General features: G+C 54.2%; 1 protein-coding gene across 1 annotated transcript; it reads right to left on the bottom strand.

The window, feature by feature from the left end:
• Positions 1-2,580: 2,580 nt before the first annotated feature.
• EMWEY_00045590 (hypothetical protein, conserved) lies at positions 2,581-10,163 on the bottom strand (the record flags this gene model as incomplete). Its single annotated transcript, XM_013483044.1, has 10 exons — positions 2,581-2,839; positions 3,393-3,532; positions 3,784-4,004; positions 4,157-4,739; positions 5,287-5,895; positions 6,024-8,198; positions 8,443-8,592; positions 8,761-9,234; positions 9,380-9,664; positions 9,915-10,163. The coding sequence occupies 10 exons, from the start codon at positions 10,161-10,163 to the stop codon at positions 2,581-2,583; spliced, it is 5,145 nt and encodes a 1,714-aa protein (XP_013338498.1).
• Between the last annotated feature and the right edge of the window lie 234 nt (positions 10,164-10,397).

Genomic DNA, 10,397 nt, shown 5'->3' with positions numbered 1-10,397 from the left:
AAGGAAGCAGAAGAAGAAGAAAGACAAAGAAATACAACACAACCACAAGGTGTTGCCCAAGTATAAACAATTTACACAGCTTCCCTGCATGCATGCAGGGAATGCATGCATGCAGGGAATGCATGCATGCATGCATGTATGTATGCAGGGGATGCATACATGAATGCATTCAGGGGATGCATGCAGGGAATGCATGCATGCATGCGAGGAATGCATGCGTGCATGCACGCATGCACGCATGCAACAACGTACTAGTTGATGCATGCATGCATGCATGCATCAACTAGTACGGGTGCTGCTAGCCCCAAACACTTGGCAAATTTTGCTGCTGCTGATTTGCGCTTATCTCAATACTTTTCTCTCCATGCAACTCGTGTTGCTGCTGCTGCTGTTGCTGCTGCTACTGTTGCTGCTGCTACTGTTGCTGATGCTACTGTTGCTGCTGCTACTGCTAGGGAGATACACACAGACACCTAACGAGGAGACAAATAAGAAATAATAATCCCTTATATTCTCCTTTTGTATTCCCTCACGTCTGTGTTAACAACCCCACCAGTGGCAAGAAGGAAGAATAATAATAAATATAAATAAAAAAATAATTAATTAAATTAATTAATTAATTAATTAATTAATTAAAAAAAACGACGGCTGCAGGGTTCGAACCTGCGCGGGCATAGCCCATTGGATTTCAAGTCCAACTCCTTAACCACTCGGACAAACCGCCACAACCCGGGCGGCCTGGTCAGCATGCATGCATGCATGCATGCATGCATGCAAGCCCAGCCAGCCCCATCGTACTAGTTCCTTCGTTGGACAGGCAACGGGGGGCAGCTAGCTCGTAGTCTATACTCTGTTAGATAGCTAGCCAACTATCTGGCTGTCGAGGCTGCCAACCTTATTGCTAGCTAGCTAGCTAGCTATCTAGCTAGCTAGCTAACATCTCTCTAGCTAGCTAGCTGGCTAGCCAAGTGCTAAGAGGCATAAATAGATAACATGATGTGTACTCAGATAGCTACCAGTCTAGCAAGGGTTTAGGGTTTAGGGTTTAGGGTTTGTACAATTCTAAAGGATCTATAAGAGTTAGCAGACAGCCCTCATAACTTGCATGTGTTTGCTGCAGCTGCTGCAGCTTCTGCTGCTGCTACTGCTGCTGCTGCTGGTGCTACTGCAGCAGCTAGTGTCTCAAGAGTAGAGGGTTCCTTCTGGGGTACCCCAGCTTCTAAACCCTAAACCCTAAACCTCCTCACAAGCAGTGTGAGGCCCATTTAGGGTTTACGGCAAACCCTAAACCCTAAACACTAAACACTAATCCCTAAACCCTCACACACCATGTCTTCTTACCTCCTATCTATGCCCCCAAGAAACAAAACCCTAAACCCTAAACTATAAACTCTAAACCCTAAACACTAGACAATCAACCATGTATGTACCCTCCTACCCTTGGGGGCCCCCCTGGGGCCCCACGGGGGGCCCCCCCTATAACACCGTGAGGTCTTTTATGACAAACAGAGGGAAGAAAAATAAAAATAAATATAAAATTATTTTTTATATTTATTTTTTTTTAATAAAATAGCAGCAACGGTGACAGCAGCAGGGGCAAGCAGCAACAACTGCAGCAGCAGCAGCAGCAGCAGCAGCAGCAGCGGCAGCAGAAGACACGCAGCTTCAGTTGAAGAGAAAAGAGGCAGCAGCAGCAACACCTTCTGCTACAACATCTTCATTCAGCAGGTCACAATACAGCTGCTGCAGTTGCTGCAGTTGCTGCAGCTGCTGCAGCTGCTGCAGCTGCTGCAGCCGTAGCAACAGCAGCAGCATCAACAGCAGCATCAGCAGCAACATCGGCAGCAACAACCACAACAACAGCAACAACAACAACAACAACAACAGCAACAGCAACAGTACCAGCAACACCAGAAACAACAGCAGCAGCAGCAACAGCAGCAACAACAACAACAACAACAACAGCAGCAGCAGCAGCAGCAGCAGCAGCAGCAGCAATGGTATTTTATGAGTTACATATGCTGCTATCCCGTCGTATGGGTAGGGCAGAGTTGCTGCAGTTGCTGCAGCAGCAGCAGCAAATAATAAATAAACATAATGGTTGTCTATTAGAGGTTAGGGATCTAGGATTCAGAGAAACTGCATTCAGGTAATCCTTGCTGCTGCTGCTGCTGCTGCTGCTGTTCCTGTTGCTGCTCCTGTTGCTGCTGCTGCTCCTGTTGCTGCTGCCGTCGTTGTTCCTGTAGCTGCTGTTGTTGCTGCTGCTGTTGCTGCTGCTGTTGTTGTTGCTGCTGCTGCTGTTCTACTGTTGCTGCTGCTGCATTGCTGCTATTGCTGCTCAGTGGATCTGTCTGTGCCTCCGCAGCTGCTGCTGTTTGTTAGCGTTAGTTGTATATGTATTGAATGGTTCGCTGCTCCTGCTGCTGCTGTTGCTGTTGCTGTTGCTGCTGCTGCTGCTGCTGCTGCTGCTGCTGCTGCTGCAGGGTAAAGAAGAGTCGTGAGTGTGCTGCTTATTATGGTCGAGTTGTTGGCATCGCCTTTGGCGCTAAGCCAACTGTTGTACCAGAGATTGATGCTGTACTACAGGTACCCTGCTGCTGCTGCTGCTGCTGCTGCTGCTGCTGCTGCTGTTGGTGCTGCTGTTGCTGGTGATGGTGTTGTGGTGGTGTTGCTGTTGTTGGTGCTGCTGCTGTTGCTGCTGTTGCTGTTTTTATCTGTATGTGTGCTGTTACTCCTGCTGCTGCTGTTCCTGCGGCTTATTGTGCTGCTCCTGCTTCCATTGCTGCTGCTGTTGCTGCTGCTGCTGCTGCTGCTGCTGCTGCAGGCTACAGGGGGAGTGCTGCGACACACAACACAGAAGCTCCGCTATCGCAGCAACTTCTTAACCTATAATTGTTATAAACATAGGCCAGAACCCGAGTAGCAGCAGCAGCAGCAGCAGCAGCAGCAGCAGCAGCAACTGTTGCTGCTGCTGCAGCACATGCCTTTGTTTATTAGTGCAGGTGCAGCAGCAGCTGCTGCGAGGACATTTGCTGCAGCAGCAACAGTCTCCTTTGTTGCGTTGTTCGCTCTAGTTGATGCAGCATAGGCAACTTCCTCTGCTGCAGCTGCTGCTGCTGCTGCCACTGCAGCAACGGCAGCAGCTGCTGCAGCAACAGCAACAACTACTGCTCGTTTAAGGTTTGTTTTCTGTGTGCGACTACGGCCGAGTGCTGGTGCTGAGTAGCTAGCTAGCTAGCTAGCTAGCTAGCTAGCTAGCTAGTCAGGTACCTAGTTAGCTAGCTGGCTAGTCAGGTAGACAGCTAGCTAGTAGTCAGGTAGCTATCTAGCTAGCTAGGTAAATAGAGGGTAAGTTAGCTGGCTAGCTGCTGCCAGCCGGCGAGCCTCCTCACCGCCCACTGTTCGGCAGGGCAGGCAGCTCTGCTGCTGCTGCTGCTGCTGCTGCTGCTGCTGCAGCTGCTGCTTCTGCTGCTGCTGCAGCAATATATCCTCCTTTTAAAAAACTGTAGGGTTGGTCCCTCGCAAGGCAAAGCTGCAGCAAATAAATTCACCACTTTGCTACCTACAGCTAGCTAGCTAGCTAGCTAGCTAGCTAGCTAGCTAGCTAGCTAGCTAACGGGCTGCTGCAGCTAGCTGCAGGTTGCAGCTAGCTAGCCAGTCATTGCAGCTAGCTACAGCTAGCCATGGCTAGGTACAAGTTGCTGCTAGCTTATGTGTATAGAAGTTGTTGCCATCTAATGCCTCGAGCAGCAGCAGCAAACGCTGAGCTACCTGAGGGCATACAGCTGAGGAGAGCAGCATCTGCTGCTGCTGCTGCTGCTGCTGTTCGCTGCTGCAGCTGCTGCTGTAGCACTCTTCAGCAACACGTGCAGCAGCTGCTGCAGCTCTGCGGTGTATATGCAGATTCTCCTCGCTGCCGCATGCAACATTTGCTGCTGCTGCTGCTGCTGCCTTTAACAGCCCCACAACAGCAACAGCAGCACGCCGGGTGTTAAAACGAATTGCTGCAGCACAGCAGCAGCAACAGCAGCAGCAGCAGCAAGTGCTGCAAAACCAAACCTCCCAGCCCATGCAAACAAACACAGCAGCAGCAGCAACAACAACAACAACAACCGCAGCAACAGCAGCAACAGCAGCAGCAGCAGGTTGTGCTTACCTTCTGCAGCTTGAGCGTATTTCTTCATTGCTGCAGTAGCTTCGGGCCCCAAATCATCTAGTTGCTGCACCTGCTGCTGCACCTGCTGCTGCTCGCTGCTGCTGCTGCTGCTGCTGTGGCGACGGTCGGTGAACCTTGGGGTAGCAGGTGTGCTGTATGCCTCTCCTTGCTGCTGCTGTTGCTGCTGCTGCTGCGGCGATGCAGGGATTGAGAAATCCAGCAGCAAGGGATCGTTTTGCTGCAGCAGCAGCAGCGGCTGGTGCTGCAGTCCTGCAGCAACAGTAGCTAGCCGCAGCAACTGCAGCAGCTGCATAGGTGCCCGCAGTAGCGTAAGAATATGCGGTGCTGCTGCAACATTAGCAGCAAAGTTTAGTGGTGATGAAGGTATGACTCCTGCTGCTGCTGCTGTTGCTGCTGCTGCTGCACTGCCGACACCTCTAGCTGCTGCTGCAGCGGCAGCTGCTGCTGCTGCGTCTGCCTCTGCTGTTGCTGCAGCAGCGGGAGATAGTGGCACTAACAAGACAGCCAGCAGCAGCAGCAAGTGTTGCATGTGATAGGCAGCAAGCTGCTCGGTGTCTGTACACTGCAGCAGCAGCAGCAGCAGCGGCCTCTCAGCAGCAAAGATACAAAGCCCCAAATGTGCCTTAAATGCATGCAGGAGGTGCAGCAGCTCTTGTCTTGCTGCTAACACAACACCATAGAAGCGAAGTATAGCGTTGCTGCTGCTGCTGTAGGTATATATGCTGCTGCTGCTGCAGCGGCGGCGCTGCTGCTGGAAGGCAGCAGCAAAGACAGGAGACACCTGCAGCAGCTGCTCTGCTGTCATAAGAGATCTACGTATCTCTAAGTTATATGCTAATATAGCAGCAGCAGCAGCAAGAGCAGCAGCAGATATAACTGTGGGGCCATTTATACGAGGGCCCTTTAGCTTCACCTGCAGCAGCAGCAGCAGCAACAGCAGCAGCAGCAGCAACAGCAGCAAAATGCATGCACAAAAGACACAGCAGCAAAACAGCACCAAACAGCAGCAGAAGGGCGTATAAACAGCAGCAGCACACAACACCCATCAACAGCAACAGCATCAGCAGCAGCAACAGCAGCAGCAGCAGCAGCAGCAGGAGCAACTGTACCTGCATGCATGCAAATGTAAGAGAGAGAGACTGTTGATTAATAAGAAGAGGAGGTGTCTCCTCTAAGGAGACAGTTAGTCCCTTTAATGCTTCTTGCTGCCGCTGCAGCGAGAAAAGATCAGCATACACTGCAGCACGACCTCTTATAACTTTATTTATTAACCTGCTGCTGCTGCTGCTGCTGTTGCTGCTGCTGCTGTTACTGCTGCTGCTGCTGACTATGTCTGCTATGGCACCTTCAGCTGTTAGGGCAGCACGCATGCGCGCATGCAGCTGCCAGGCTATACCACCAGCATTGAAGCTCCCTGCTGCTGCTGCTGTTGTTGTTGCTGCTGCTGCTGCTTTTGGTGCTGCTGCTGCTGCTGCTGCTGCTGCTGCAGTTGTCAAGGCATTTGCAGAACTCGGCAGCTGCAGCAATCCATGGAGGCCCAGAGGATGCCAATCCTGTACCTGCTGCTCTTTCTGTCGCTGCTGTCCCTTGCTGCTGCTGCTGCTGCTGCTGAAGGCCTCCTGCAGCAGACTATTAAGCAGCAACGGGTCCACATGTGCTAAGGGCGCATGCACCCTCTCGTACAGCAGCCGCAGCACAGGCAGCAGCAGCGCCTCGTCCTGCATGTATGCATGCATGCAAACACACACATCAAACGATGCAGCAGCAGCAGCAGCATCAGCAGCAGCAGCATCAGCAAGAGCAACAGCAGCAGCAGCAGCAGCAGCAGCAGCAGCAGCAGGAGTACCTGCAAGGAGAAGAGTGCCCTAATAGCAGCAATTTGTTCTAATGCTAATCCCTTATGTAGTGTCTCCAACAGCAGCAGCTGCTGCCCCTGTCTCCTTAATTCCTTCAGGGGGCGCAGCAGCAGCTGCTGCAGCAGCAACGTTGTAGGCAGCAGCAACTCTTGCTGCTGATTATTATTATTATCCTTGTCCTGCTCCTGCTTATTGTCTTCCTGCTGCTGCTGCTGCTGCTGCTCTATGATGCATCCTCCTGTTGCTGCCAGGACGAGGGCGCATGCATCTTCTTCCTCGGAGTCGCTGCTGCTGCTGCTGCTGCTGCTGCTGCTGCTGAGACATGTTGTGCTGCTGACAGCAGAGGAAACGCAAACAGCAGGTACTGTGGGGCCATTCCCCCGTGCTGATTTAGTATGCTGCTGCTGCTGCTGCTGCTGCTGCTGCTGCTCCATTTTGCTGCAGGGTAGAGAACGCCAGCTGCTAAAGTGGTCAGATAGCTGCTGCAGGAAATCAGTAACTAGCACACCCTCCTGATTGCTGCTGCTGCTGCTGCTGCAGCTGCTGCTGCAAGTGTTGCCATCTGCTGCTGCAGCATCTTGCTGCTGGTGCTGCTGTTGCTGCTGCTGCTCGGCCCTAGCAAGATCTAGTAGCTCCGCTGTTATATCTAGTGTAAGACCCCCCGTTCCTGCTGCTGCTCCAGCTACTGCTGCTGCTCCTGCTGCTGCTGCTGCAGTGGAGGGACAGTACTGCAGCAGCTGCAGCAGCTCTTGCTGCTGCAGCTGCTTATCTAACTCCCCCCCACTAACAGACTTAAGGACAGTTGGCCCTTCCCTCATTGCTGCTGCTGCTGCTGCGTAGCTTCCCGTTGCAGTAGCATCATTGAGGCACTGCAGCAGCGCGCCCCACCAGCAACTTCTGCTGCTGCTGCTGCTGCTGCTGCATCGAGAGACCCCGCTAAACCCCTGCCCTGCTACTGCTGCTGCTGCTGCTGCAGGGGGATCGCAGCAGAACTGCTGCTGCATACTAGCGCCGCTGCTGCAGCACAGCAGCCTATCCATGTGCTGCAGCAGCGGCTGTGCTGCAAAGAGCAGCAGGAACCGCAGCAGCCGCTGCAGCAGCAAATCGCCCCGTAGCTCTGCTTGCTGCAGCCGCTGCAGCAACAACCGCAGCAAGGCGCCTGATACAGCACCAGCACTCGGGACTGCCCTCCGGCCGCTGCTGCTGCTGCTGTTTGCTGCTGCATGCAGGGCCATCTCCAAGACATGCGCTGTCTCCTCCCAGCAGCGGAGACCCCCACTGAGCTGCTGCTGCAGCGACAGCAGCGTTAGTGGCCTAACAGCAGCAGCAGGAAATGTTGTTGTTGCTGCTGCTGATGGCAATGGGGGGAGAGGGCCTGCTGCTGCTGCTGCTGTTGTAGACTCGGATGGCCGCAGGTCGCATGCATACCCCACCTGCCACTCCTGTTGCAGTTGCTGCAGTTGCTGCAGCCGCAGCAGCAGCAGCTGCGCCTCCCACTGCTGCACCATCAATCGTACACCATAGAGAAAAGCCTCAAGACAGCAGCACCAGGGGCCCCCTCCCTCTTGCTGCTGCTGCTGCTGCTGCTGCCACGTCCTCCCCGGCCACTGCTGCTGGCGCAGTTGCTGCTGCAGTTGCTGCTGCAATTGTTGCTGCAGTTGCTGCTGCAGCGGCAGGTCGAGAAGCAGCTCTGCAAGGGACCCAGGGAGCAGGTCATGTTGCTGCTGCTCAGCTGCAGCAGCAGCTGCTGCTGCTGCAGTTGCTGCTGCATGCGTCGCAACACCTGCAGAGGACGCTGCATAAGACAAGCGCGACTGCAACAGCTTCTGCTGCCGCTGCTGCTGCAGCTCCTGTTGCTGCTGCTGCTGCTGCTGCAGTTGCTCCAGCGACTGTCCAGCAGCAAACGCACGACGCAGCAGCAGCTGCAGCAGCAGCACAGACGAGGCCCCCTTAATAAATGCAGCAGCAGCATGCTGCAGCGCAGCAGCAGACAGGTGCAGCAGCCGCAGAGAAGGGTTGACCTCTAACACCACAGGCGCCTGCTCCCACCTGCTGCTGCTGCTGCTGCTGCTGCTGCTGCGCGGCAGCACGCGCTGCAGCAAAGGGCTGCCATCGCCTCCCCCTAAGGCAGCCAAAAGACGCTCTACTACCCACGCCTCACTGACCTGCAGCAGCAGCAGCAGCAACAGTAGCAACAGCAGCAACAGCAGCACAAAGAGCATAAAAGGGCAGCAGCCGCATGCAGTGACAGCAGCAGCAGCAGCAAAACCATGCAGCAGCGATAGCGCGCAGCAGCAGCGACACCCCAGCAGCAACACCAAAATCTATTTATACAGCAGCACGGGCAACGCTGCTTTTGCTGCTGTTGCTGCAGCAGCTGCTGCTGCTGTTGCTGCTGCTGCTGCTTACAACGGTTTGGTCTTGTCTGTTGCTTTCTAATAGACAGCTCGTCACACGGAATGGCACAGCAACACGGCCTTCTGCTGCTGCTGCTGCTGCTGCTGTTGCTGCTGCTGCTGCTGCATGTGTGCTGCTGTTATCTCCGCATGGCATCAATCGCTGCAGCGCAACAGCAGCAAAAGCAGCAAAACAGAAGCAGATGCAGCAGCACGGACTCTGCGTCGTGCTGCAGCAGCAGCGAATGGAATAGCAGCAGCAGCAACAGCAGCAACAACAGCAGCAGCAGCAGCAGCAGCACACCTCCATAATTCTCTTTTGCAAGCTAACTACATCCAAGGCCTGTTCTTGCTGCTCTTGCTGCTGCTGCTCCTCCTGCTGCAGCTGCTGCTCCTGCTGCTGCAGAACCCCCATCCTTTGGAGGCGTCGTGGTTGAAGACGTTTGACTAGCTGCTGCTGCTGCTGCAGTGCGAGCACGAGCTGCTGCTGCGGTGGCTGCTGCAGCTGCTGCTGCTGCTGCTGCTGCTGTTGCTGGTCTTGTTTATCTCCTATAAAGACACCAGACAGTTGCAGCAAACCCTCCGTTTGCTGCTGCTCCGTTGCTGCTGCTGCTGCTGCTGCATCCTCTTCGAGGCTCCTGTTGCTGCTGTTGCTGCTGCTCCTGCTGCTGCTCCTGCTGCTGCTGCTGCTACGGATGGATTCTCTATACTGGGCATCTTGCTGCTGCATTAACTGCAGCAGCTCTGCTCTTGCTGCTGCTTCTTGTCTTCTCTTCTCCTCTGCTGCTGCAGCCTTTCGAGACACCTGAATGAACCACAAACCCTAAACCCTAAACCCTAAACCCTAAACCCTAAATCCCCGAATGTGGAGCGCCGACCATGGAGGGTGCAGCAGCAGCAGCAGCAGCAACAAGAGACCAGCAGGCAGTAGCAGCAGCAGGTGTGTGTACCTGGTTGTTGTGCTGCAGCAGCAGCAATCTCTCGGGTGTATCTCCATTGCCCACCAGATGTCCCCTAGACAGCAGCAGCAGCAGCAGCAGCGGCGCGCAGCGCTCATCTAGTTGCTGTACGCTGCTGCTGCTGCTGCTGCTGTCGTTGCTGCTGCTGCTGCTGCTGCTGTTAATGAAGGAGGTCCATGCTGCATGCAGCGCTGCTGCTGCTAGAGGCTTCTGCTGCACCTGCAGCTGCTGCTGCAGCTGCTGCAGCTCAGACAGCACAGCAGCACCATCAACTGTCTGCAGCACACAGCAGCAAACAACATACACATTGCAACATTCTGCTGCTGCTGCTGTTGCTGCTGTTGCTGCTGTTGCTGCTGTTGCTGCTTCTGTTGGTGATTGTGGTGGTGGTGAATCTGCTGTTTCTGCTGTTTCTTCTGTTTCTGCTGCTGCAGCTTCTGCTGCTGCTACTACTTCTGCTGCAGCTACTGCAGCAGCTCTTGCTGCTGCTGCTGCTGCTGCTGTTGCTGCTGCTGCTGCTGCTTACTCCGTAGGTATGATTAAGTATTCCTGCTAACATAAATTCAATTGCTTTTCTTTTGTTTTCCTTTGTTAATATAGCGTCGGCGTCCTCCTCCTCCTTGCTGCTGCTGCTGCTGCTGTTGCTGCTGCTGCTGTTGCTGCTGCTGCTGCTGGGAGGTATGCCAAGTACCCTATAGAATTGTCTATCTACATAGGCAGCAGCAAGGCGGCGAATCGTCGCAAGTTGCTGCTCTCTGTAGGCAGAGCTTGACATTGCTGCTGCTGCTGCTGCTGCTGTTGCTGTTGCTGTTGCTGCTGCTGTTGCTGTTGCTGTTGCTGCTGCTGCTGTTGTTGCTGCTCGGTATGAGCTTTTAGTGCTGCTGCTGCTGCTGCTGCTGACGCTGCAGTCTGGCTACCGCTCCTGGCTCTTGCCAACGCGACACCAACCCTTGCTGCAGCATGCGATGCATGCAACAACAACAACAGCAGCAGCAGCAGCAGCAGCAGC

Source organism: Eimeria maxima, genomic scaffold (genome assembly GCF_000499605.1).
Source record: "Eimeria maxima Weybridge genomic scaffold, Emw_scaff913, whole genome shotgun sequence".
NCBI classification, from domain to species: domain Eukaryota; phylum Apicomplexa; class Conoidasida; order Eucoccidiorida; family Eimeriidae; genus Eimeria; species Eimeria maxima.
The sequence above is the reverse complement of the archived record's forward strand: the minus strand, read 5'-3'. Positions and strand labels throughout refer to the sequence as shown.